This window comes from Neofelis nebulosa, chromosome 7 (genome assembly GCF_028018385.1).
Source record: "Neofelis nebulosa isolate mNeoNeb1 chromosome 7, mNeoNeb1.pri, whole genome shotgun sequence".
Taxonomy (NCBI): Eukaryota; Metazoa; Chordata; class Mammalia; order Carnivora; family Felidae; genus Neofelis; species Neofelis nebulosa.
In genome coordinates this window covers 39,121,718-39,149,529 of record NC_080788.1, presented here as the reverse complement: position 1 = coordinate 39,149,529, position 27,812 = coordinate 39,121,718, and the positions used below count along the sequence as shown (strand labels likewise).

At 53.6% G+C, this 27,812-nt stretch overlaps 1 protein-coding gene across 1 annotated transcript in view; it reads left to right on the top strand.

Moving 5' to 3' along the window:
* SMAD6 (SMAD family member 6) overlaps positions 1–20,187 on the top strand; it is a 76,801-nt gene extending 56,614 nt beyond the window's left edge. Inside the window, exon 4 of the mRNA XM_058737286.1 lies at positions 18,405–20,187. Coding sequence (XP_058593269.1) covers positions 18,405–18,946 — 542 coding nt within the window. The 3' untranslated portion in view covers positions 18,947–20,187. The remainder of the gene's footprint in view (positions 1–18,404) is intronic.
* The last annotated feature ends 7,625 nt before the right edge of the window (positions 20,188–27,812 follow it).

Sequence of the window (27,812 nt, the reverse complement as noted above, 5' to 3'; positions counted from 1 at the left end):
GTAGCAGTGACATTTAGCAGTGCCCCAAGAAGTCTTTGATTTCCCCTAACTTCCTCCAAGTTGCTCTTTGAAATAGCATGATGTTGCTGTTAGCATGTTCCATGGCACTCTAATTTTCAGAGTTTCTACCAATCCAAGAGTGGCATACCCCCCTCCCCCCCATCAACTTCCAGACCCGTTCACAGGACCCGTTCGTTCGGGTGGTGGGTGGCTTCCCCAGGTGAGAGGATCCATTTGAATGGGGGAGCAGGGACTCAACCCTCAGAACTCACAGTGGGTGGGGCTTTGCACAGGCTTGCAGTTAGTTACAGGCCCAGGCTGGTGCTCTCCTCCTATAGGCCAGCTGCAAAGAATGTTTGTGCTGTTTCTTTTACTCCCCTCAGACTGGAAGTCTTAGGGAGGGCTATTTTGGTTTGAGGGAAAAAAATATGTGTGTAGAGCCCACTAAATAACTTGGAACTGACCAGAAGGAATGATGTTTACAAAAACAAGAGTCTCTCTGATTTCCTTTGACATCTCCGTCATTTGCTCCCCACTTGGACCTCCAGCACTTGCCTCGCCCCAGAAGGACCGGTTCCTCCAGGGAGCCCGTGTTGTTGCGCCCTCGCACACAGTAGGCGTTCAGTGAGCGCCAGGGAGAAACCCAGCCTTCTCAGCAAGGGCGCTTCTCGCATCTCCGTGGTACTTCTGTTGGCTGGACCCCAAAGCCACAATGAGTGGTTCCTGAAAACATCCGACCCACTCTTTCCCCTCAGGGAATTTGCTTTCAGGGTTGCAGGGTGGAGCTCCACATGTTGGGGGGCGCCTGGGCAGGGCAGCTCTGGTGGCTGGGTGGGAGCAGTCGGGAGGGGGGGCGCGTTGGGAAGGTAAGAGATGCTCAGGCTGGCAGGAATGACCTGCTGGGATGTGGTTCTTGGTGAGTCTTTGGAAGTAAGTGGGAAGTGGGTCCACCTGCTGGTTTGACGGTAAAAGGCCAAGAGGAAGGCAAGGGTTGAACCAAGTCATGCTGAGATTCCAAATGTATGCATGGAGATCCTTCTGAACAAACTGTGGGTCAGTTACAGAGCCCATGGCGTCCGTGGCAGAATGTCCTTCTGGTGGCAGGATGCATGCATGTGTAAGCCTCTTGCCTCAGTGTTTTCGTTGGTCTTAACTGATAGCAACTGCTGAAGCCCAGGAGGGAGGTGTGGAGGAGTTGGAACATCAGAGAAAAAGCATCCACCAGTATGCCTGGCTTCCCTGCCCCACGGGACACAGCAGAGAGGCCCCCGCTAGCCTCGGGAGCCCCTCCGAGGCTGGTTCCATCACCCGGTGGATGCTGTCAGGGTCTTGGTGATCCAGGAGGTGTCTGAAATGCTTACAAGGCCAGTAGCAGCAGGCCCCACATGGGCAGTGGTCTCAGAGGCTCGGCTGGGCCCCCCATCCAGAGCTAGGAGACAGAAGGTGGGGAGAGAAGAAAAATCTTCTGGCCTGGAGGCTGGTTCTGGCCTGGAGGCTGGGCCTGACTCCCTGCCCAAGGTCAGTGCCACTCGGAGGGGCTCCACATTCCTCAGGGGTCCTTAGGCTGGCGGGCCGCAGGGTAGCGTCAGGACAGAGGCACCCCAGGGAGACTGGCGGCTCTGGGTCTCCCTGGCACGGCTCTAGCCCCCACGTGCCCGGAGACACAGGCGGTTGCTCCTGACTCGGTGGCCTTGGGGACCCGCCCGGCCGGAACCTGCCATTCCCCCGTCAGTGCCGCCTCCCCGACTTGGCAGGGCCGTCTGCTTGAGCTGGAGCAGCCCTCGGTATTTCCAGCTTGGCCCACTGCCCGCCTCTCTGGGGCCTTGCAGTCTGGCCCTCGCGGGCCAGGACCAACACACCCTCTCAGCTTGACGGCTCCCCAACCTCGCCCGGGGCCTCTTCCTGCCACCCCATGCTCCCTGTGCTTATCTGCGGGCCCCTCACCTTGCCTGCTCCCCAGAAAACAGTATTGATGCCCTGGAGTTGAGAATGCAGCTGCCTCCCAGGGAGAGAAAACATGGAGCTTGGCTTATTCGTAAATCACCCGGGAGGCCGTGACCGGCCTCGGTTCACATACTGTAGTTGACGCCTGAGGGGTTTCTACATGGGGCGGGGCCCCTCCTCACCTGCTCTCACGTGCAAATGCCCCAGTTGGCTGGGTCCCCTGGCCCAACGCCCTAGGAAGCGCTGCTGCTTTAAGATGGGTACGGAGATAACTGGGTGGCAACTTGGCGTGCCAGAGCCGAGGACTACATTGCCTCCTGGGTGGCTGCTGGAGGACCCTGGGGTCCTGTGGGGGTTCAGCCGTCCAAGTGGCTTCTTTCCAGATACACAGAAAGGGAACAGTGACAACTCAGGGACTCCTCACCAATGCAGGCAGATTGGGTGGTGGGTGATTGGAAAGGCTGCTGTCTAAGAAACCGAGTTTTGTGATTTTCAAATACCACGGACTGTGATGCTAACCGGGTAATGTTTCCTATTGGAGGTCATTTGGAGATGTGCTTGAGTGAACAGATAAGAGCGATTTGTAATTGGTATGCTAGTTGTTTATATAGTCCTAGTAGGATAAACGGTTCTCCTGAACCTTATTTATATTTTGCATTTGTTTATCAAAACTCTTTTTTTTTTTTTTTTTTTAACTTCAACCCAGCTGCTTTCGGAATTATTACAAACTCTGGATTTATGAGTCCTAATTAATGGTACTTTATTGTATGTGCACAATAATTTATCTTGGCAGCATGCATGCTTTATCCAAAAGCCTCAGTGCTTAGGGTAAGGGAAGCCAAAAGTGTCCCTTCCTCCCCAGAGTGTCAACACTATGTGAAGACTCCGGGGGAAAAAAATCATTTGTCTTATCAGATCAAAAGCAGACAAGTTATGGAGTAGATAAAGCCTGAGATTCCAGAGGTCTTTCCTAGGCTGTACCCGCTGGTGTTGTCCCCAGAGCTTGACTGGCCTGTGGACACTCTGGGTAAAGTTGACAGATTGTGGGGTGTGGATGGGGCCAGTGGAGGAAGGAGAAGAGGAGGAAAATGACCAAGGGATGCTTGATGACAGTTTCCGGCAACAACAAATATGTGTTTATCCTTTTTTATCATCTGAAGTGTGTTCCCTCTACCATTTTTGTCCTTCACTGGTCTCACCGCCAGCCAGCACTGGCATGAGTCTTTCAGCATTACTTCTAATTAGGAATTAAAGATCCTACTTGGGGGCGCCTGGGTGGCTCAGCCGGTTAAGCGTCTGACTCTTGATTTTGGCTCAGGTCATGATCTCACAGTTTGTGAGTTTGAGCCCTGCATCGGGCTCTGCGCTATCCGTTAAGCAAGGAGCCTGCTTGGGATTCTCTCTCTCCTTTTCTCTCTCTCTCTCTTCTCTCAAAAACAAATAAATAAACATTTAAAAAAAAAAAAAAGATCCTACTTGGTCCAAGGATGCAGCATTGATCTTAGGAGACCTGTACTCTGATTTCCCGGCTGGATCCCACTATCACAGGGGGCTATACCTTCACACCAAGGGTGGTCACCTTGTTCTGCTGACCCTCAGATTTCTGGGGGTGTTTGCTCATGCAAAGACCTCCCAAAGACTTGACCCAAAGAGGGGCCCACCCTCTTCGTCCCCATCTCTGCAGGCGCCTGAATGACTAATAAACCTGAGCTCTATGTCTCCTGCCTGTCACTTGCCTTAATCCAGTCAGGATAAAGCAAGATGGAATTAGAGGCAGCACCCTGCCCAGCCCAGCCTCAGATGGCCTCTCAGCTCTAAGTCTTGGTGTCTCCCTTTCTGGCTCGTGAGAATTTTCAGGGGAGGGCTCACCAGTTACCCCTTTCTGCACATGCGCACACAGACAGTAAGTAGCCTTGCGTGTCGGGGGAACGTCTCCCCATTGCACAGACAAGAAACCGAGGGATGGCATGGTATTATGGTGATGGTGGCACCCAGCTGGGGATGGAGCTGGAAAAGGAGACTTCTGTGTGTTTGGGTTTTCTGCTGTTATTTTTAACTCTGGTTTTAAGCGTCTGTTCTTGCAGCTACGGCCACAAGATAGGGCTGGGATGTTGTGCGACGCGTGATACAACTAAAGGGGCCTGGCCTGCGAGCTCCCCTACCGACGGAGGAGGAAGTGGTTAGGTGGCCAGGAATGCAACCTGCGCCTCCCAGATTAATTAATAATTGAGGGCTGGCCCCCAGCCAGGCGGAGGCCCCCAGCCACTGCAGAGATACAGTGAACAAAGAGTGGTTAACTGCAGTGGGGGAAGGAAAAGTTTGACTTTGCCTGTGGCTAAAAGGGAAATTCACAATGGCCATGATTTATGGGCCGAATTACTTGGGATCCTCCTTAGTGGGCCCAACTTGGGCATGTGCTCCAGGAATGCAGACGCTGGCGGCCTGCAGGGCCATTTGTGCCCCCTGGAAGGGGGGAGGTTGGGGGGGGGGGTGCAGCGTGGCCGGCGCCAGCCCCGGTGGAGGAGGTACGAGTCACAACCCGTGGGAGATGGCAGGGAGGGGGACCGCCCCGACCGCCCGGTTGAGCTGGGTCTAGGCTAGAAGCCGAGTGCCCACTGGGACACACTCTTTGAGGAGGAATGGAAGGAACAGTGGGTGTGGAGTCTGGCTGCCCTGGGTTCAGATTCACACCAATTGGCTGTGTGACTCCGGGCAGGGGGCTTAAACTTCCCTGAGCCTCCATTTGCTCCTCTGTAAGACTACACCTGGGATTGTTCTCGGGGTTAAATGAGATGCTGCATGTTAGACAGTAGGTGCTTAGTAGCGGCTGGACCCCCCCCCCCCCCCCCCGGGGTGACTGGAGACGAGGCCTCAGGAACAACCCAGCGATGGCAAAGGGTGCAGGCAGCAACTGTAAGCAGGGTCGTTGCTTAGCAAAGCTCTGCCGGTGTGTGCTAGGCCCACACGTGCCAGGCGTGAGTAGACTGCTGCTAGAGTAGACACAGTTATTCAGGCTCCTTCCCCAAGAGCCCCCTTCGTGCCTGCCCATGATTCAGGAAAGGCACTCCTTTCTCCCACTATCACTCAGGTCCCTATGGCTGCAAACAGCCCTCCGTAGGGGGAGGCAGTTCTAGAAGGCACTTGGGCACTGCCGTCAGTGGGGTCCAGCCCAGATGTCTCCCTGGGCTTCTCGTCTTTTCTAGAAGAAATCAAGGGTTATGCACTGGATCCTGGAAAACAAGCCATGTGCCCCTCTCTTAGCTGAAAAGTTAGCCATGGGAGACCAGGTGGAATCACAGCTGACCGTTGTGACCATCACTCTCATGTTATTGATGCATTACCGACTGGAGTCCTGCGGCATGTGCCCGTGTGTATTCAGACACAGGCTGAGGAATTATGTTAAGAAATACAAAACTGTTACTGAGGTGATGTCTCACCTTCCCAAGGTGCCTGGTGGGAGGCAGTGACAGAAGACAGGGACAAGCCCTGATCCTGCGTCCTTGTTAACCCTTGAGGACCACAGGACAGTCACCCCACCTCTCTGAGCTTCAGAATCCGTAACCTAAAACGGGGTCACTTACGAATGAATGGGCTTGGAGAATTGGAAAACCCTCCATGGTTAAAAACAGCATCCCACCATCACCACTGATGGGGGGACAGAGCCACCTTCTTGGCTTGGGCTGTAGGGGCCGCGGGAACCAAGCCTGGCCTCCTGCTGCTGCGGGAACCAGTGTTGGACTTAGGGTTGAAGCATGGGGCCAGGTCTTGTGGGACTGTGTCCACCTGCTAGCCTGACGGGATGCACAGACTGACTGGCTCCCTCCCCTGCACCTCCTGCCCCAGATCAAACAAGCCAGCCCTTTACAGGCAGCTTGGAGTTTGGGCAGGGACACACCGAGAAGCTTCAACTGCTTTAAGCTACACACCGTAGCCCAGCCACAAACAGGAGACCTGGTCGCAAGGGTGAGCTTTTGCCAAGCCGGTGGGTCATTTTGCAACGTTTTTGCAGGGAACATTTAAATCTCATGTTACTGCATTCTTTACAGCAAATATTAGTATTTAATTGTGGCTTAATGATCTCTCCAGTCAATATTAGTCTTTTGCCTATTACAAAGCACTCCTGTTTGTTCTAGAAATATACAAGAATGATTCAGGCAACCCTCACTTTAAGAAAACCCAGTAGTTGGATTCTGCATTCACTCAAGAGGCATGGATTATGCACTTTGTGTTACAAAAAGATATTTTAAAGAAAAGGATTTAATGGGAGGATTATTTCTGAGCCAAATGCCCCTGCCCCTGGTGCTTTAATTTTGGGGTGTTTATCCTAAACAAATGAGGCAGGTGTGTTTGACCTGCAAAGGTCAAACTGTCTTGTTGGTAAACATTAACAGGCTGGTGTTAGACGAGGCTTATTTTTGAGAGCTCTGCAAATAAGAAAACCAGCCTCCCACCCTGTTCTTTGGCTCTTCCGTACAGAGCCATGCCCTCTGCTCCCTTCACCCTGGTAGACTCAGCAAGCCAGAGAAGCTAAATCCACCCCTGCTGCCAGACAGATGACTGTAGGCTGTAGGTGATTTTTTTTTTTTTTTAGCCGCTGAAACAGCTTGCACCTAGTGAGCTCATCTGGGATTCCATTGGCCAGGCTGCATCATGAGGATCAGCAGGTGGGAGCGACGCCCCTTCCTCCCTGCCTGGGGTCCTGGCTTCCGAGCATGGAGCATCGGTGTTATCATCTGTTAGATGGGAAGGATTCTGCTGCTCACCTTTTTCAAACCCAGGGAGAACCCGTAGATTTTCCAACTGCTCTCTCAGCTCTAGGATGTTAAATCCATTAGGCACCCCATTGTTGAGAGCACCCTGTCAGGTTCACAGTGCCAAGTCCCAGGGGAGGAGGGGTCTCAGGGAAGCCTGCACGCAGGTGCGCAGGGCGGAGACACATGCCCCCTTGACAGCATCAGATAGAATGTGGTCACACCCCGGGACTGAGGAAGGCTTTCCGTAGGAGGTGACATCGGGGTCTTGACGGTTGAGCAGGAGGCTGACCAGCGGCGGGGATGGGGGGAGGACACTGTTGTTAGGCCCTTCACTAACTCCCTTGGAGCGAGGTACTCTGCAAGGAGAAACCAGCACTCCAGCAGGGCCACCTTGTTGGTGTGTGACTTGTGCCTCACTCAGGACCCGCGCTCAGAAGGGGCCTCTGCTCACTTTAATGCTCTACCTTCACCACTGAAACTCTGAATACTTTTTGAACAAGGAATCCTGCGTGTTCATTTGGTATTGAGTTCCCAAATCGTGTAGCTCTCAGGTCCTGGCACTGAGAGATGGAGACACCCGGATGGAGCTGCCTGGATTTGCAATAGTTCACCTTGCCACGGCCTGTGGTGTCGGGAGCCTGCCAGATCAGGCGAGAGTAGGGTGCACAAAGTACACATGGGAGCTAAGAGACCTCCATGGCAGGAGATGGTGAGTCCAGGGATTCAAGGGGGTGAGGCTGTGGGGGCCTCTCCTGATGATCCCTTGGGATGTTTCTGTACCAGGATGGGTTCCTGCCCCTGAGAGCGGAGACAGGCTGATTGAGGGCAGTTTTGAGGTACTTTGCTTTCATGGCTTTACACTGGGTCCAAGTAGAAGTCTGGGGCAGGAGGCTTGCCAGCAAAACTCCAGTTGTATTTGGGAAATAAAAGAAAAGTAGAGGTGCCCCCAGTTGTCCCAGCTCTGGAGGCTGCAGGGCAGGAATGTGCCTAGTGATGGGCTTCCCCAAAGCACACCGCCATCCGCCACGAGCCAGCATCCCTGCCCCTCTGCCGCATGCCCAGGCTGTCCCCATCCGCACCTCCAACTGGCCGATTTTGTTCTCTGTCAAGGGAAGTCAAGGTTGGAGTGAGTCAGCAAATGTTGGCACCTTAAGATGAAAACCCAGGCTCAGCCGACCAAGAACCCTGAAGGCCAGTGAGGGGCCTGGTTTGGGTGTGAATTTGGGGATTTGGCCATCAGCAGTGGCTACCTGCAGGCAGGGAGGATTTGGAGGCTCCTTCCCTTCTCAAAACTGCCACCTCTTTCCTGGGGACCGAGGTACCCAGCTTTATTATCTTGCATAAATAGTGTTCTTTTAGAATCTTTCCAGGGGCAACATGAAAAGCAAGGCTTTCCCACCCTGGCAGGTCTCTGGGTAAGAAAACAAACAAACGTATTCCGAGTCTGACTTTGTGATAAGACAAAAGGGGACTTGGAATGGGAGCAAAGTTCAGAGGCTTTTGTTGCAGAAACTGGTTCCCTCTCGAAAATGTGGGCTGGTTTTATAAGCCGCTTATCGCTCTCTCTGCCCCGGTGCGGGACACTTGTCCACAGAACTCTCCCAGCCGGACTCGGGCCCCCCCTGCTCCCTTGGGGTCTTCATCTCTGGTTTAAGCGGTCGGGTTTCCTGTAGGAGGGCCAGGCTGGTCCAGGCGGGTACACCAGTGTTACTGGTGCAGAGCCTGGTCCCCCAGTCTGATGGCAGCCTTGGGGTGCCTCTCAGAGCTTAGAGCTGCCCGCAGAGTGTTTGTAAGAAGAGCACTGAGGCCCAGGGAGAAAAGCCACTGTTCCCTGAGTGCAGGGAGCCCGGAACAGTCTTGTTGGGGCGGCAGGGCCAGATGGATCTGCTGGCAGTGGGGCCCCGGGTGTCCTCCTCTGTCTCCCCTGAGGCCATAGGTCCTGGGGAGACCGGAGGGGACGCCGAGCAGGCGTGGGTATCAGGGCCCGGGTGGGAGCTTGCTTTCTGTCGGGGGGCGGGGGGGGGAGCACTCGGAGTTCGCTTTGCAGGACTTGTTTGGAAACCGCACAAGATGAAAGGAGTGGAAACCTTACCCACCTCAGCCCAGGCCGCCACTTTGTTCCACTGGAGATGTGGGGCCGAGCAGACCAGGGTCAGGGCACCTTCTGCAGGACCCTGCAGGCCTCTCCCTAGAGAAGGCCGGTTACGGCCCATGGCCGCCGACTGTCCTTACACCCCCCATCCCTTCTCAACCCATCCAGGGCGGGCGCGCCGAGAACCACCCCAAAGAGCAGAGGGAGCAGATGAGGCAGCATGAAGGGCCAGCAGAGAGTGTTGTCAGGCCAGCCAGACAGGATTCCCACGCTGCAGTGCTGTGTGGCTCCTCCACCTTGGGGTCTGTTCACCCCCAGGAGGGGATGATTCTACCTCCAGGACTCGGGGGTTTCTAAAGACAGAATGGATGCAGGGCCCAGAGCGCCTGGCTCCTCCCCACACCTCCATGGTCCCAGCCAGGGTTAGCAGCCCTTTCCCAAGATCACCCACCATTTCTTACTGCAGCATGTAAAAAATGCTCACAGAGGGGTGGGGGCACGCCTGGGTGGCTCAGTAGGTTAGGCGTCCGACTTCAGCCTAGGTCATGATCTCATCGTTCCGGAGTTCGAGCCCCGCGTCGGGCTCTGTGCTGACAGCTCAGAGCCTGGAGCCTGCTTCAGATTTTGTGTCTCCCTCTCTCTCTGCCCCTCCTCCACTCACACTCTGTCTTTCTCTCTCAAAAATAAATAAACATTAAAAAGAGTTAAAAAAAAAAAAAAAAGAAATGCTCACCGGCTTTTGGAGGGGTGGTATGGGAGAAACTATCCTTGGAAACCAAGCAAGTGTATGAGTTTGCGGGACTTCGTGGGGGGCCATCAGTAGCTGTGATAAGGCGCGCTCTCTGAAAACGCCACTGCCCTCCTGGTAATGGTAAGGTGGGCAGCAGGTGGTGGGGAGGTGGCCCCCACATTGCCACATCCAAGGACCCCTTTTACCGTCCAGTCTTTATAAAGCCTTCCTGCGCCAGCTTGGAGTGGACCTGGCTGGGCTGTTGTAGCACAGGGCCTGTGCCATCACCCTGCAGACCTCCTCCCCGTCTCTAAGCCTAGATAGTCCTTGTGAACCTCAAGTCCCAGCTTTGTCACTTCCTAGCTCAGGGCGGTGGACACGTTAACCTGACCTTTGGACCTCGGTTCCTTCATCTTAAAATGGGAATGACTGAGGATCGACAGTATGTGGAAATAGTGCATTTATTTTATTTTATTTTTTTTTAATTTTTTTAATGTTTATTTATTTTTGAGACAGAGACAGAGCATGAACGGGGGAGGGGCAGAGAGAGGGAGACACAGAATCCGAAACAGGCTCCAGGCTCTGAGCCGTCAGCACAGAACCCGACGCGGGGCTTGAACTCGCGGACCGCAAGATCATGACCTGAGCCGAAGTCGGACGCTTAACCGACTGGGCCACCCAGGCACCCCGGAAATAGTGCATTTAAAGTGCTTCATATTCTGCCTGACTCTTGGTCATTAAATGTTGGCTGGTATATGATTAATTATTACTATTATTGGCTGGCTTATTTTATTACTGCTATTACTACTACAACTACCGCTGTTTCCCCTTGATTCTTAACTCCCATCTTATCTTTGTAGATATTACTACCTAATGTGAACACCTTTATGAATTATATAGCCGGCTCAATCCATTACGCAATTTCTATAAATGATATAGAGGGGATAAGACTGCACGGTGGTAATATTAGTAGACATAATAATAGCTATTATTTATGGACTGTGTATTTTGATTTTCTTTTTTTTATTTTATTTTTTTAATGTTTATTTTGAGAGAGAGAGAAACAGAGGGGCGAGTAGGGGAGGGGCAGAGAGCGAGGGAGACACAGAATCTGAAGCAGGCTCCAGGCTCCCAGCTGACAGCACAGGGCCCGATGTGGGGTTGGAACTCACGGACCGTGAGATCGTGACCTGAGCTGCAGTCAGACGCTTAACCGACTGAGCCACCCAGGCGCCCCTGGAGTGCTTATTTTGAACCAGGCATTATTTGATGCTCTTGAAACGAATCCCAACAGCCTGATGAAGTAAGCAATGATTGCATCCCCATTTTACAGCTTAGGAAGCTGAGGTCCAGGGAGGTAAAGTCACTTGCCCAGGATTTCACAGCTGATGAGTGGCAAAAGCTGATAGTCACATGCAGGAAGCTGTGCTCCTGAGCCTGTATTCTTAACGCAGCCCCATGCAGGAGACCTGATGGGACCTTGCTGTATGGCTGATTTCCACTGTGACCTTGGGCAGTCACTTTACTTGTTTGGGACTCAGTTTTTCCACGTGCAAAATCATGAATTTTGGACTGTGTGTTTCGTTGCCTCCCTCTCTCCCTGCTGTCATTCCCCCCTGGCTCTCCCATCTCATCCCTGTCTTGGGGGTAAAAATCCGCAACCCAGCAGAGCAGCTGGCTGGCCTGCTGTCTGAAGGCGGCGGTAAGCGCGGTCCTCAGCCCCAGAGACCAGCAGCTGAAAGGCCCCTGAGGTGGACCCTGTGCAGGCGGCAGTGGTGGCCAGACCGCCCGTGATGTAATGACCGATTAGGAACTTCCTCTTGGAAGCCTGGCTTCCTCTAGGAGCCAAAGGTGCTGGAGCTGAGGTGGGGGGTGGGGAGGGGCGAGTGGGAGCGAATAAGAGGAAACTCCTGTCAGCTGGGCCCTGCTTTTGGAAAGAGTTCAGCAGAGAGGCTCGTTCTAAGCTGTTGACCATTAACATGGCCCCGTGCACATTCCTTCTCTGCTTTTACTGCCAGAGCCCAGTGGATAAAGGACGGGTCTCCCCCCTCCCTTAACAAAGGGAAAAAAAAAAAAAAAAGAGCCTCTAATTAATGCCGCATCTCTGGATTCGCTGCAAAACCTGAAGCCATTTCTGCAGCTTAAAATGACAAAGGAAGGTTAAGTGGAAACTCCTTTTCCCCCCTTAAGTTTGATAACAAAAACTACTTATCTAATGGGCAAACAAGGCTTTTAAAGGGGTGTTAGGTTAACCAGATGCAGGGCCACGTAATTACTCCCAGGCCTGGGAGCCGTGGATGAAAAAGCTGCCGGTTGGATGGGAACTTGAAGCCACAGGCATGACATGGGACAGAAGAAAGGAGCTTTCCAGGAGGGCAGGAGGCCCCAGAGTGGCCCGTGACAAGGGGATTGGAAAAACCAGCCTCTGGGCTCTTCTCCGGCTCTGCCACCAACTTACTGGGTGACCCTGGGCGAGTCACTTCACCTCTCTGGGACTCTGAGTCTCCCTTCCCGGCTCTCAGTGGGGTCTGGGTCTGTCTGCCCTTGCTTTGTGCTCGTTTGAGGTGTGGCTGCGTCTGTCCTTTCTGTCCAGCCCCGGGAGAGGCAGCGAGGCTGCTGTGGCCCCACGCGGGTGTGAAGCAGTAGCAGTGGCTTTGAACATGGAGGAGAATGGGCGGCCCAGCCAGGCCTCTGGAGACCACGAGGACTCGGGGCCCAGCCTGCACATGCTCTGAGCCTTCCCCGTCTAGCTCTCTTCGAGTCTAAGGGACCAGAGACTTGAATCTGGGCACATCTCTGGTTCCCTTCACAGGATGGCTAGGTCCAAGGCAGTTTGGCCAAAGGGAAGGGGGGGATCACGAGGAAAACAAGCTGCACTGCGTGTGCTCAGGCTCTTGGACCGCGCAGCCCACGGGGGAGCACACAGGAACGCTCCTGCCCTGTGTTTTGACAGAATACTGCTGATTCGAAGAAGCTAAAGGCTTTTCTTGGGATTGCAGCTCTCCCCGCCTCCCCCAGGCTGCAGTCGGCGCTCCTGGTGCCCCAGCACCCCCACAAAATTACACGTTGGGCTCGCAGCACACTCACGGGGCAGAGAGGCCAAGGAGAAGGAATGCCAACCATTGGAGGAACTGGCTCCTGCGCAGGGGAGAGGGCCTGTGGCTGGCCGGCTCCTCCTGCCCACCACAGGCGGCCACCACCCTCTGGTGGCAGGAATGTAGGCACCGCTGAGGCCGGGCCGCCCCTGCCCGGTCTGGAAACACAGGGGCTGTCCCCTGGGCCACCACAGAGCCCTGCTGAGGCCGCTCCAGGACAGCCACAGAGAGCTGGCTGAGCAGCGCGTTGCCACTCCCTGCCTTTTCTTTCAAGGCGTCATACCTACCACGAAATGCACAACTCTTCAGTGTACAGGCGATGACTTTTGACAGTGAGTACAGCCGAGTTCCTGTTGGACCAATCGAGATATGAAACATTTCCGTCATCCCAGAATGTTCCCCCATGCCCCTTCCCTGTCCTGGAGGTAAATCCCTGTTCTGATTTCTATCACCGGAGGTTAGTTGTCTACTCGAGAATGTTATATAAATAGAAACAAACGGCAGATCTTCTGTGTCTGGCTTCTCTCACTTAGCACAATACACTTGAGATCCATCCACGGTGTTGTATGTTTCAGTAGTTGGTTCCTTTTGATTGGTGAGTCGTGTTCCATTGTATGGGTGTACGTTACTTTTGTGTATCCCTTATCCTAGCCTGTTTGGGCTGCTGTAACAGAAATCCCACAGCCTGAGTGGCTTGAACCACACACGTGTATTTTTTATGGGTCCTGAGGCCGGGGAGTCCAAGGTCAAGGCACTGGTAGTTTTGGAGTCTACTGAGGGCCCAAGTCCTGGTTCACAGATGGACGTGTTCTCGCTGTGTCCTCAGAAGGGCAAAAGGGGTGAGGGAGCTCTCCTGGGTCTCTCTTGTAAGGGCACTAATCCCATTTATTCATGAGGGCTCTACCCTCATGACCTAACCTAATCACCCCCCAAAGGCCCCGCCTTCAAACACCATCACACTGGGGGTTAGGATTTCAATACATGAATTTGGGGGTTCACAAATACTCAGTCCATGACATCCATTCCCCTGTTGATGGACAACTGAGCTATTTGCCAAGTTTGGATGACTGCAAGTGGAATTGCTGTGAACATTCACTAAATTGCAGCCATTTTCGTCGAGCTCATCGTTCAGATGGGAGGCCTGAGGCCAGGAGAAGGAAGATGAGCTGCCTGATACAGGCCTGAAGCCTGGACCCTGACACGCTCCCCCCACAGCCTGGGGCCACTCTGCCAGGTCTGCCCCAGACATAGCGCCAGACCCAGACCGCGTCCCTCCTCTCCTCCTCCCCTGAGAGCCCTCCCAGCCGGGACCCAGAGTCTGGCTGGGAACTAGGCCAGGCCCCGAGCAGGGGGTAGCGAGCAGGAGTTTCAGTCAGAGCGCGGTCATCTTTGATGTTGTTCACTCGGGTCTGACTCCCTGGTATTTATTTGCAATTAAGGAGCTGGTTCCTAATTAGGTTGATGGCGGGACCACAGCCTTGGAGCCACGAGAAGAAAAAGATCTTCTGCAAAAGACTGTCCCTTTGCGCCCTGAGTGGCAGCCCTACGGAGGATGAGAAGCGTGGCGGTGGGGTGGGGCCCATCACTGTGGGAAGGGCAGAGGTTTGGGGGGCCTGGCGTCTTGCTGGCAGAGATCACGTCAGCTCGTGTCGGTCCCGCTGCATTAGACCCGAATCCGTGTGTGTGTGTGTGTGTGTGTGTGTGTGTGTGTGTGTGTACACAGAGCCATAGCGGCACTCGCCTTTGTTCTAGACATTTAGTCATTCCTTGCTCCATTTGTCATTCCTCTGCATATGAGGCACCTCTCTTTACCCTTGGGTTCTAGGCTGGGAGCTAAACCTTCGCACCAGTACAGTGCTCTACACTCTGTGAAGGGCATTGCCATCTGCTCTCCTATCGTAACCTCCTGTGGTGGTGACCTGGGGTCATGACCCCTGGCACCCCTAAGGAGCCCTGGCCTTTGAAGGGTTAGCACCAGTGCTGGGGCCAATAAACAGACAGCTACTTCTTTCTGCACCCAATTGATCTGCTGCTGGAGTTTCCAGAAAAGTCCAAAGATGGACTTATGGGTTATGAAGAAGCCCATTTTACAAGTGGGGAGACTGAGGCTTGGACACAGCAGCTTGTCCATGGCCACAGTCAGTGGTAAGAGCCTTAGGTCTGTCTCACTTTGAAACCCTTTGGCTCATGGGACAAGCATTAGATTAGAATTCTGGAGTCTCAGATTTGGGTCCCAGTTCTGCTACCTGCTGCTGTGTGTGTGTGTGTGTGGGTGAGTCACCCTGTACCCCCCGGGGTGCCATCTTTGGGGCACAAGGACATTCAGTTCAATTAGTGGCTCCCAGAAGCCAGTCTTAGGACTACATTTTCATTGGTCCATGATGAAAGAAATAAGAAAATTTCTTATACTCTAATCATATTAACTTTTACATTTCTGATTTAGGTCCTATCTATTTTATCAGTATCAAATTATACTTTTTTGTGTGCTAGTGATAGTAGATGGTCTTGGGGTAAGTTTATTTATTTATTTTGAGAGAGACATAGACAGCACGAGTAGGGGAGGGGCAAAAGGAGAGAGAGAATCCCAAGTGGACACCGCAGTGTCAGCACAGAGCCTGATGTGGGGCTCGAACTCACAAAATCGTGAGGTCATGACCTGAGCCGAAACCAAGAGTCGGACACTTAGCTGACTGAGCCACCCAGCTACCCTAGTCTTGGGGTTTTTAATAAGTCTGCACATGACAAAATAAAACAGTAGGAACCCCGTACATTCACAATCCCTCTGTTAAGCAATGTATCGACTCGTGAAAGTCTAGACCAGCCAGGGGCCCTGACCAACAGCACAGGCACCTGCTCAGGCATAGGGAGTGGCTGCATTGAAGACTGTAGGTACATGGGAGGGAGAGATCAGAGAGGGCTTCTTGGAGGCAGCAGTCCATCTCCTGGAACTTGGAAAACTTGGCCAGGAGGCCAGGTGTGATAAGTGTTACCCAGCCTGCACAACAAGAGAGACTGCCGGAGGTGAGGCCCGACCCAGGCACTGTCCCTGAGCCAGACGGTTGGGGCAGGCCAGGGCCTAGGGCAGCTCTGTGGGGTTCATCCCCCAAGCACAGGATCCTATCCCCCTGAGGAGTGCTGGAGCAAGGCTGGGTATTAATGAGGTGGGGGTAAATGATGAGGGGCATTTGGCTTGGCTGGGGTGGGAGGAGCTGAGAAAGGGGGCAGGAAATGCTCCCCCCACCCAGTTCCATTACTCTCAATCTCCCCCCCTCAACACACACACACACACACACACACACACACACACACACACACATTCTGACTGCTCCCTTGCCTTTTACAATGGAGTGGCTACACCCTGGGGCAGAGCCGCCACTTTATGACTGGGTGGCCTCTGAGCCTTATCTGTAAAGGTGGGGGGGAAAGCAGTAACCCTCACTCAGTGAGGTGTTTCATTTGTGGGCCAGGGAGTGACTCACCAGCTAAACACCTCCAAGACTCAGACCATGAGAGCAGCCTGGTTACAAACAGGGAAACTAAGGCTTAGAAAAGGGAAGGGAATTGTTTAGTGCATGGGTTTCAGTGGGGAGTCTGCCCGGAGCGTGGCCTGGCACGGATGCTGGCTCTGGCACTCACTCGTGTGTATTCTTGACCAGTTAACGGCACCTCTTTGGGCCTCAGTTTCCTCGCCTGTGAAATGGGGTGGGACCAGGAGTGAACCGAGGCTGTTGTGAAGAGGGCACCTAGCTCATGAAAGGCCTTTGGTGATGTGTGTTGCTCGTCCTGTCACCCAACACTCCCCAGGCACAGAGCCTTTGCTCCCCCACCTCTGTGTCCAGTGCAACCCAGGCGCTGTCTTTGGTCGTGAGAAGCCCGGTGCTGGGGTTTCGTGGCCAGGCTGGGACAGCACTGCTTTCCTGGCTCTTGGGAACTCCCCAGACCTGTGCCAGATGGATGGGCAGAGAGATGGTCCGTGGCTTGGAGTGTTCCTGACTGTCTACCTGCTGGGACTGACCTAGTGCCTGCCCTGTGGCACCACAGGCTAGAGCTGTTTCTCTACCTGCTGGCCAAGGGGTAAGTCACTTGAGGGCAAGGATCAGGGTCTCTTCTCCCCCCACCCCACCTCCCATCAGCCTGCAAAAACCAGGAAGGGTCTGGATGGAGACTATGAGGCAAATCAATACATTCTCAGGGAGTGGCCTGGGGACCCATGTCTGGGACCTTAACACCAGGCAGAGGGTGAGGGGCACGCCCTTTGGGGCTCTGCCCAGCTCATGGCCTCAGCAGAGTTGGCAGCCTGCAGGAGGCCTCTCGGGTAGACAGCTTCCTGCTAGGTGGCTAGGCGGGCCTCCCAGCGCATAAGAGGTTGTGAGGGGCCCTGTCACCCTGCTGCTCTGGGGCTTCTAGGCGGGGCTGAGCCTAAGGCAGACAGAGCTGACCTCACCCCGGCTCCTGAATGAAGTTGTTAGCAGTGTTTTCTTCCTCGGCTTTGGTTGGACTTTGATCAGTTTCTCGTGGAGGAGCCATGCCATAAAGCACCTTGCTGCGTTCCCGTCACATTCTCAGAACTTTCTCCCCTCTGTGCATAAGCCCCATCCAAGGGGTATGTGGGAACATGTCACATCACGGGGCAGTCATGGATGCCCACCTGCTACTCAGAGCTCTGAGCTCAAAGGAAAGACCAGATGTCAAAAGACTTCGGAATCTGAGAAGCTGGCCACACACAGCAGCAAAGACGGGGCTGCCCTTCAAGACGGGCTCTGGCCTCTGGGTGGTCTTAGGTCTGGTATCAGGAAATTGCTCATCCAGACATGCAGAAATGCTTCAAGCTGCAGGGGAAAGGGATCCCAGTCATCCAGGCCACCCCTTTGCTGTCCATGGGGAAACTGAGGCCCAGAGAGGAGCAGCACACATCTTCAAGAGCTGGCGAACTCTGGAGCCCTTGTGGGGCAATTTTCTTTAATACTTAAGAGACCTCAGCTTCTCTTTCTCACAGAAGGGGCTGCAGTTCTGGTGAAAATCTGCACTTCCTGCCAAGAGAGCCACCTCGAGGGGTGGGGGATAGGAGTGACTGGGAGACTAGGCATCATGCTCAAGACCAAGGCTGGGAACATTCTGGGGGTTGGAAGGGATTCTGGGGCCCCACTCCCCTACCCCATCATGCCTTGCTATGCCTGAGTCCCCTTCAAATGGGGAAATGTCCCCTGACGACTTAACCCCACTCTTTTCAGGTTGAGGCTTACACTGGCCGGGTTCAGATCCTGGCTGGGCCACTCACTAGCTCTGTGGCCTTTGGGCAGACAGCTGGTGTCTTGGATCCTCATCTGTAAAATGAGGAGAAGGTAGTCTTGTCACAGAGTGATTAGGACCCAGTGAGGTCAGACAGGGTCAGAAATGCAGCACCTGGAACATTGTAGGTGCTCCGTGTTCAGCCCTTCCTTTGGGTGTGGGAGGACTGTCCGGTCTCCTGCTAGCTGGAGCTTGGAAAAGTCTACAGGGCAGGGGCCGAGTGTGGTTCATGTTTGTGTAGCCTTAGCACCGAGCACACAGTAGGCGCCTTGCCTTCTAGGTAGGCTCGTAACCTTTGTTTTCCCCCTTTGCGCCTGTAGGGGGCTGTTCTGCTGTGAGTTACGTTTCTTGAGGACAAGCTGGCAGGCGGTCGGTGCCCGCATGTCTGTTGAATGCTGCAACCCCCCCTCCCTCACTCCGGACCCCCACGGTCCAGGCAGCAGTGCTGCGTCCCCCTCCCCCCTCCTTAACGCTCCCCCTGCCCTGTGCTTGCCCCGCAGACGCCAGCATGTCTCCGGATGCCACCAAGCCCAGCCACTGGTGTAGCGTGGCCTACTGGGAGCACCGGACGCGTGTGGGCCGCCTCTACGCGGTGTACGACCAGGCCGTGAGCATCTTCTACGACCTACCTCAGGGCAGCGGCTTCTGCCTGGGCCAGCTCAACCTGGAGCAGCGCAGCGAGTCGGTGCGGCGCACGCGCAGCAAGATCGGCTTCGGCATCCTGCTCAGCAAGGAGCCCGACGGCGTGTGGGCCTACAACCGCGGCGAGCACCCCATCTTCGTCAACTCCCCCACGCTCGACGCGCCGGGCGGCCGCGCCCTCGTGGTGCGCAAGGTGCCGCCCGGCTACTCCATCAAGGTGTTCGACTTCGAGCGCTCGGGCCTGCTCCAGCAGGGGCCCGAGCCCGACGCTGCCGACGGCCCCTACGACCCCAACAGCGTCCGCATCAGCTTCGCCAAGGGCTGGGGGCCCTGCTACTCGCGGCAGTTCATCACCTCCTGCCCCTGCTGGCTGGAGGTCCTCCTCAACAACCACAGATAGCGGCGGCCGCTTGCCCCGCCGCCCAGAGACACAACCCGCCCCCCCTACAGCCGACCACGGACGAGACCCCCCCCCCCCATATCATCTACCTAGATTTAATATAAAGTTTTATATATTATATGGAAATATATATTATACTTGTAATTATGGAGTCATTTTTACAATGTAATTATTTATGTATGGTGCAATGTGTGTATATGGACAAAACAAAGACGCACTTTGGCTTATAATTCTTTCAATACAAATATATTTTCTTTCTTTCCTCCTTCCTCCTCTTCTTTATTATTTTATTTTATTTTATTTTTTAAGAAAATGATACAGCAGAGCTAGGTGGAGAAGCCTGGGTTTGGCGTATGGTTTTTGAAATATTAATGCCCAGACAAAAAGCTAATACCAGTCACTCGTTGATAATAAAGTATTCACATTATAGTTTTTTTTTTTTTTTTTTAATGTTTTCTTTCTAACAGCGAGGGACATGCAGGGCTTCGGTGGGTTTCTGGCCCATCGAGCGCACTGAAACTTGATTTCAGTCTTTTACCAGATAAAGAGTAGAGGGGCTAAATTGACAAGGGAGGAGGGGCATATGTTTACTGTTAAGGCCAGAGAAGGTTCTGGTGTTCCCTCCTGCCCGTGGCTTCGGTGTGTCCACAGGATGGGGGGAAGGGAGGGTACATGGCCGTCCATCCTGGATAAACTCTCCTAGTCTGATGGAGGAGGCTCAGGTCCATGCCTCCCATCTCTGAACTGTGCACAAGCCAGAAGACACTGATTCTCAGCACTGTGGGGAAGTGGCCTGAGGAAGAAAGACAGACAGTGGGCCTCAGGCCCACCTACCACCTTGGGAAACCCACCTGAGCCCCAGGGTGAAGCTCCTTTTAGGACCTCCCACCCCTCACCAAAGAGCTCAGAGCTAGGTCATCTGGGGTTGTATTTACGATTTCTGCAAAGGCAGGTTGTTTCTCTCTGCTCTATAAAAGGGAAAAGTTGAGGTTCGGGAAGGGCAAATGACTAGCTCATGACAGATCAGGGTTAAAAGTCACATTTAATTGTAGGACCAGAGCCATATTAAATCCGTTTTCTCTCTTGAGAAAACTCAAGGAAAGAAGGCTTCCTTGGCCAGATAACTAAGGGGAATGTTATATTGTATATCTTCTTTCTTGGAGATTTACATTAGCGTATTAAATGCTCTGAGAAGTCGTGTGTATTATCCATTGCTGCGTAATAAATTATCCTAAAACGTAGCAGCTTGAAACTAACGTTTCTTATCTCTCGCAGTTTCTGTGTTTCAAGAATGCAGGAGCGACTCAGCTGGGTGGTTCTGGTTCAGGGTCTCGTGAGGTTGTAGTCAAGCTGTCGGCCAGGGCTGCAGTCATCTGAGGCTTGTCTGGAGTGGGCCGACCCACTTCCAAGCTCACTCACGTGGCTGTTGGCTGCAGGCCTCTGTTCCTCACCACACAGGCCTCTCCACTGGGCTACTCGTGACGTGGCTTCCCCCATAGCAAAGGATCTAGATGAGGGAGAGAACATGCGCGAAGCTCTCATCCTTGCTCACCTTATCTCAGAAGTGATCTGCAGTCACTTCGCCACGTTCTACGGATCACACGAACCATTCTTGCTAACGACATGGGAGGGAAGGCATGAGAATCTAGATGTCAGGAGGTGGGGATCATGGCCACCATATCCTCTAAGAAATAGACCATTCATTGTGCTTTGTTTCCCAAAGTTATTTACCAATGGACTCTCCCCACCCCTGCTAATCCTGTCCCTGTAGCAGGGCATACTGGCACCATTGTCAGGTGCTGGACACACCAGGGCACCCCACCCTGAAGATGCCCATCGGGATGCTGGTCTTACTGGGTATTGGTGTGGGGTCAGTGTGGGGGTCACTTGGGGCTCAGGCAGTTAGCAGAGTGCCAGATGGAATAAGGAGCCACTTTTGTGGACATGTTATGGCTCTGGTCCTCACAGGCAAGCCACAGGCTAGGGGTGGTGGAGGGGACAGGAGCAAAGGGGAGACACATGGGAGTGGCAGAAACCAAGAGGCATCTGTCGCATGGAACCCCTAGAAGTCAGCAGAAGGGTAATCTTCAGACCCTCGTGCTCTGCAGCCAGGGTGCCTGAGTTCAAATTCTGTGTCTGCCATTGCAGGATACACCAGAGACTTCTCAATGTGCCCTGGTATTATTACCAAAAGGTGGTATCAGATGGGGATAAAAATTGTTCCTACTTGAGAAGTAGGTTTGGGAGAAATCAGGACATCACACAGTTCCTGGTCCATCATCAGTGTGTATCAGCTATTGGTAACATAGGGCCGGGACTGGAAAGGGAGGCTGGGGCCCTCAGATGTCAGGACGAGGAGCTGGGGTGACTTTTGGGGGGCGGGGGAAGGAGCTGGTTTCTGAGTGGGCCGGGGAGGTGATCAGTGCAGGCCTTCAGGAAGCTCTTTGTAGGGACTTCCCAGCGGGAGGAATGTGCAGGCTGCAGGCAGGAACGAGTGGGCCGAGCCCTGGCTCCCCAGCTCCTCGTGTTCACCAAAGCCAGTCTCTCAAGAGGGGCTCTTTGCTCTCAGAGGAGCAGCCAGTCACCCCGCAGTGCCTGGGGGTGGAAGTTATGATCACAGTCCCCATTCATCAGGGAGCAGGAGGCACAGGGGATTGACACTCCTTTTTCATAGATGAGGAAACTGAGGCCCAGAGCAGGGAAGTGTTTACCTCAATCCTATATAACCATGGATGTTTGGATATGACCTGGGTCACCTCCTTCCCCCCACAGGGTGTATTGTGTGCGGACCGGCAAGGGACATCCTTTTGCCATCTTCCAGATTCTCGGGGTCCCCGCGGAGGCAGATGGCATCAATTCTGGAGTTAAGCCTCATAGGCTGTGCTTTCTCCTGGTCCCCCTCCAGCCCAGGTCCTTTCATTCCCTGTTGCCACTCTCGGGCCTGTGCCCATGTCCCCCTGCCGCCCTGTACCGTCCAGGCGTTGGTCCTCCTCTAGAGCATTTTCAAGCCAGTAACTGGTAGGAGTCACTGTTTGCTAGCCCTTGTTACACACAAAGAATTGTTTACACACCTCGAGTCCAGGAGAACCCCTGCAGTGATGGTCTCAATTGTTGCCCCTTTTCAGATGGAGAAACCAGGCTTATACCCGTGTGCCCCTTTGTCCAAGGTCCCTGGGGGAAGCAACAAGCCCTCTGTGTTGGATGCCAGCTGGGGGCTCCCCCTGGGTGCGGGTTGTGATTGGCTTTGTGAAGGTGGGCCTGTCCCTCGGGGATAGTCTGCCAGCATGAGGGGCTGAGTCCTGGGGCCCCAGGGCGTCAACCCTACAGCCGTCTTGCTCCCAGGCCTGCCCCCCTCCTGAGGTTCTTGGGTGGCTTCGAGTGTCAGGGAGAGGCCCTGTAGCAGCCGTTCTTCATGGGGGTCTGAGACTCCCGTGCCAGCCCCTCGGTTCACAGGTGGGGAAACCGAGTCCCAGACAGAAGAGACTGAGTGGCCGAGGTCACGAAGTGGCAGCAAGACCTGCCACCCTCCCCCCTCTCCCAGTCACGGTACTCGGGACTCGCAATAACTCTGCGGTTTCCCCCAGACCACCCAGGGATCCAGTGACTCAGGCTCCAAAGGAGACACTTTCTAAACAAGGCCGGGTCTCTGGAGAGTGTGGTGGGAGCCTGGTCCCTGCAGGCCCTGGGAAACGAGGTGGGTGGGGCTCACTGCCTCCCAACCCAACCCAAGCTCAGGCCTGGAAGGAGGCGGGGCGGGGGGGGGGGGGTGGGGGGTGGATTTCCTGCAATGACTAGGCTTTTGGAGGAGGGTGGGTCCCTCCACTGCCCCCTCCCCCCATCTCCAGTCCCACCCCTGCCTCTAGGAGTGTCTGGGGGTGTGAGAGAAGCAGGACTGGGAGAGAGCCGGTGGGGGGGGGGGGGGGGCGGGCCTGGAGATCTTGTTTCACGCTTCAGGTGACAAAACCCAAGGCCCAGAGAAGGGTGTGAGTAGTCTGAGGTCACACAGCAAATTCAGGGCAGAGCTGACCCTACACCTCCAGTTTCAGGACTCCTGGTCTAACTGCTCCCTCTGAGTTCAGGCAGATTCTGTCAACGCTCTGGAGAGCATTGAGACACCTCTGCTCCCCTCCGAGAACTCATGCCCTCTTACCCCTGTCCCGGGAGCTCCCGTTCCCTGCCCCCACCCGCATAGTTCAGGAGGCTTAGTGGCTGTAGCTGTCTTGCTATAATCCTGACTCTGACGCTTACCAGTTATGTGCTCTGAGGCAAGTTACTTAACCTCTCAGTGCCTGACTTTCCCCATCTGAATACTAATGAGTAGTCACCTCCTAGAGTTGTTGGGAGGATATAGGAATGAGTGCATGTTGGGCACTCAGAACTGACGGGTATTAAGCTCTTGGCAGGTGTACTCACAAACTATACTCACTAGTATAATTTGCGGGCTGGAAGGTAGCTCAGGTTGGTAAGAAAAGCTTTGGTTGGGGACTGAGCAAGTGTTAAGAACTCAAATCCAGAGTCCTTAACTTGCTGTTGGTGTTGAGCAATCAGTCACCTGACCTGTGCGAACCTCTGTTTCTTCAGTGAGAAAGGAAATCCATGACCCGCTGGGACATTTGTAGTCGGGGCCACCAGGGTGTCCCCTGGCCAGCTGCTGTGGCCTCTTAACTGGGCCTCCAACCTACTCTCTACCCAGAGTGATGCTGTGCACCCGCATCTGTCAGTGCCCCCCCTCCGCAGGACGGTGACCCCTCTGATGACTCCCTGTACCCTCAGGACAGAGAATTCCCTCTTCGAGTGGCCTGGGAGGCCTTGAGGGAACCTGCCCTCCCCCCATCTCTACCTGGCCAGACCCTTCAAACAGCACACTCCAGACCTCTCTCTTTCTCCTGGGCCTTCGCCCAAGCTGTCTCCTCCTCCTGACCATGACCCAGTCTGCCCAGTCCAAGCTCTGGCCACACGGCTGCCCCTTTTCTCTTTCCCGGAGTCTCCTGGAAGCCAGAGATGTCTCATTTCCCATTTGCCCCCATGGCCCTGAGTCAGCCCAATGCCGGGCACAGAGGACAGATGGACTCCCTGGGTGTTTGTGGAATAAAAGGGTCACAGAGGTAATGGATGTGGGCGTGTTTTATAAACTCCAAAGGACCAAGTGGGCATCCAGAGGGGTGTGTGTTTATTATTATCACGTGTCTCCATGACAACTCCAGCTGGCTTCTCCTTACAGGCCCCTGAGAACCCTCGCTCCCTCCCTTATCCTGAGGCCCCAGGTTCTGGGGGCTAATGTCCTGCAGCCCTATTCTACCCTCTCAAGGGTGTGGTATAAAATTCCTGGTTTGGGGGCAACCCTCTGATGGCTTAGAATGTAGACTCAAAGAACATCTAAGCTGGAAAGGCCCTTCGAGTGCATCTAATTCCATCACTATTACAGAATTGAGACCCAGAGAGGGGCAGGGCGCTAACCAGGGTCACACCGCAAGACCGTGGCCGACGGGGGCCAAAACCCCTGACTTGGAGCTCCTTCCAGAGCTGGCCCCTCTGCGATGCTGCAGTTGAGAGGCAAGAACGGTAGAGGTACAGATCGGGGGTTTTGTTGTTGTTGTTGTTTTAAATTTTTTTTAATGTTTATTTATTTTTGAGAGAGAGACAGACAGAGTGCAAGCAGGGGAAGGGCAGAGAGAGAAGGAGACACAGAATCCGAAGCAGGCTCCAGGCTCCGAGCTGTCAGCCCAGAGCCCGACGCGGGGCTCGAAACCATGAACCATGAGATCATGACCTGAGCCCAAGTCAGACGCTTAACAGACTGAGCCACCCAGGCGCCCCGGGGTTTTATTTGTTTTTGATTGTGGAAAAATACAGATAGCAATAAAACTGACTAGTTTAAGCATTTTTAAGTATATGGTTCAGTGGCATTAAGTACATTTGCATTATTGTACACTATCCCCACCATCCATTTCTAAAATGTTTTCATCTTCTCCGTGCTCTTTTTTTAAGTTATTGTAGTAAAGTAAGCATAACATAAAATTTGCCATTTTAATCATTTTTAAGCGTTCAGCGCTACGGCATTGAGTGTATTCTCATTGAGGTGTTCCCTATGCTTTTTAATAAAAGGCAAATGAAGACTAAGATTTAAAATTCTCCACCCTGGGATTTTGAGGCCTTTGCTGACTTCTGGCAGACAGATTACCCAGAGGAAGCTGTGTATCACCTAGGCCCAGTCCGGGGAGTCTGCCGAAGGAAGGTGCTGGGGAAGGAGCTGTGCAGTCTAGGCTGACCGTCACCAGGGATATTGACTAGAATTGCCTCGCCAGCCTTGCTGACTGTTTCCAGAGCAGCTCATGGTAAAGTTAGTGGAGTGTAGATAAAAGGCTTAGAATTTCTGAATGTGAGACCAGGAGCCCATGGGCTAAGCGGAGGAGATAGATTTCTTTTTTAATTCTTTTTAATGTTTACTTATTTTTGAGAGACAGAGCGTGAGCAGAGGAGGGGCAGAGAGAGAGGGAGACACAGAATCCGAAGCAGGCTCCAGTCTCTGAGCTGTCCGCACAGAGCCCGACGAGGGCTCGAACTCACGAACCTGAGCCGAAGTCAGTCGCTTAACGGACTAAGCTACCCAGGTGTCCCAATAGATGTTTTGTTTTTTTTTTTAATTTTTTTTTTTAACATTTATTTATTTTTGAGACAGAGAGAGACAGAGCATGAATGGGGGAGGGGCAGAGAGAGAGGGAGACACAGAATCTGAAACAGGCTCCAGGCTCTGAGCGGTCAGCACAGAGCCCGATGCGGGGCTCGAACTCACGGACCACGAGATCATGACCTGAGCCGAAGTCGGACACTTAACCGACTGAGCCACCCAGGCGCCCCCCAATAGATGGTTTTTAATGTGACCTCCCTGGACTGGAGGAGACCTGGCTGAGTGATACTGTGAGGGTGCCCCCTCTCTCTTTGGGCCTCAGTTTCCCTTCGAAAAGCAAAGGTCTAAACTAGATGGCTTGATGGTGCTTCCAGAGAGCTCCTTCTGCTCACCCCCCAAAATCTTATGTCCCAAGAGAGGCAGCTGGGGCGGACTTTCAGACTGGACCCGCTAAAAGGAGCGGGGACGGTCGCTAGTAACAGAACACTTGTTTTGTTTGGTAACAGTGACAATAATTTTATTATTTACCGAGGGATGTGCTGTGTACTATGCACTTTTGTATCATCTCATCCAGTCCTTATCCTTATTTTATAGATGAGGCTCAGAGAAGTTAAGTAAGTTGCCCAAGGTCACACAGCTAGTAAGAATCAGAGCTAGGATTCCCACCTTGATCTCTCTGGTTCCGGAGCTGGTGTTCCCACCCCTGGCCCTGCTGGTGGCACAACTTCTGAGCTTGACTTCCCACAGATGCAGGCTTTCAAGGCAACTGCTGGGGCTCCAGGCCGAGCTCTGCCTCCAGCTGAGCGACCTCGGGCAAGGCACTCAAAGTCTCTGAGCCTGTTTCTTCATTTCTTAGAATGGACCTAAGAATAGTACCCACCTTACAGGTTAGGGAGATTGAAAAATAAGTTTATATTTGTGAAGCAGTTAGAACAGGGCCTGCTTGTCGTGACATTTAGCATTTGTTGGATGTTTAAAACGTTAACGTTTGTCGCCAGCTTTTGTGTGTGTGTGTGTGTGTGTGTCAGTTTTGTCCGAACCAGCAAATTGGAAATGTTTATTTTTCAGGGTTTCGCTATTTCCCATCATCGAGCAAGGAACAAAACGTAGCTGTAGGAATGCCGAGAAAACACACGTGCGAGCTCAACACTGCGTGTGTGCCCACAGCCCGATATGCACTTTCCTTATTGTTTTAGCAAAAACACATCTATGCGTGATCTTCTGTAGAGGAGAGAAAAAAAGGCTCCTCCATGGGTCGTTCAGTGTTGGCCAAGTTCCTTACATTGTCTCGAACAAGCAGGATTTGGGTGTTCTCTGAGTACGTGTATAGGACGTGGACCCTTTGGAAATGGTGACCCCACCTCACTCCTTGTTTCCTTTCCTTCTCTGCCCATGGAGCCGGGACCGTTCCATTCCCGGCCCTAACAGCAGCTGTTTTGACTCGTTAAGAATCGTCTGCTTTGTGCTGTCCCAAACATAATGTCAGCTTACATCAAAAACCACATCAGATCCCCAGAAAGCCAAGCGACTCCGGGTCTGCCTTGGTGACAGGCTTTGGCTGGCTTCTAGGCTCTCCTCACTCTGGGGCTCTAGGGGGCTGAGGTCTGACCCCTGGGGCCACTTGGCCTCATCTGGGCCCAGAGTCCAGGATCTCTGCCATGTCCCAACCATGCTAAAAAAGTGTCCCTGCCATGGCTTGTAGGGAAGAAGAACCAGCTTGAGCCACACAGGGTTTTAAGTTGAGGACTTGTCAGCTCGCATATTTGGAATCCCATTCTGTCTGAGTCCGGGCCTGGAGAGTCCCAGGGGTGCTCCGCTAGGGGAGGGCTGTGGCTGGCCTGGCTCCAGTCCGAGCAGGCAGTGTCAGTAGACATCTTCTGACAGTTTCTAGGCCTTGGGGGTGGGCTCCCAAGTGAGCAGAAGAAGCCACAGGCCTTTGAAGTAAGGCTGCTCTTGAATTTGCCAAGTTGGGGAAGGAGGAGAGGCTTGGGATCGGAGGCCCACAGAGCCACCGAAGACCATCTTTCAACATAGACATTTCGCCACCTTCTCCATCAAGCCTTACGCCAGAGGTGCTGCTGATGAGGATGGAGGGCCAGCTTCGGAGAGATGTGAAAGCCTCTTGACGGAAGTTTGAATCCGCTTCCACCATCCTCCAAGCTCTGTGAACTTGGGCGTTTCGCGTGTTTCCTCTGGGCTTTGGTTTTCTTGTACGTGAAATGCAGACGGCATCCTCTA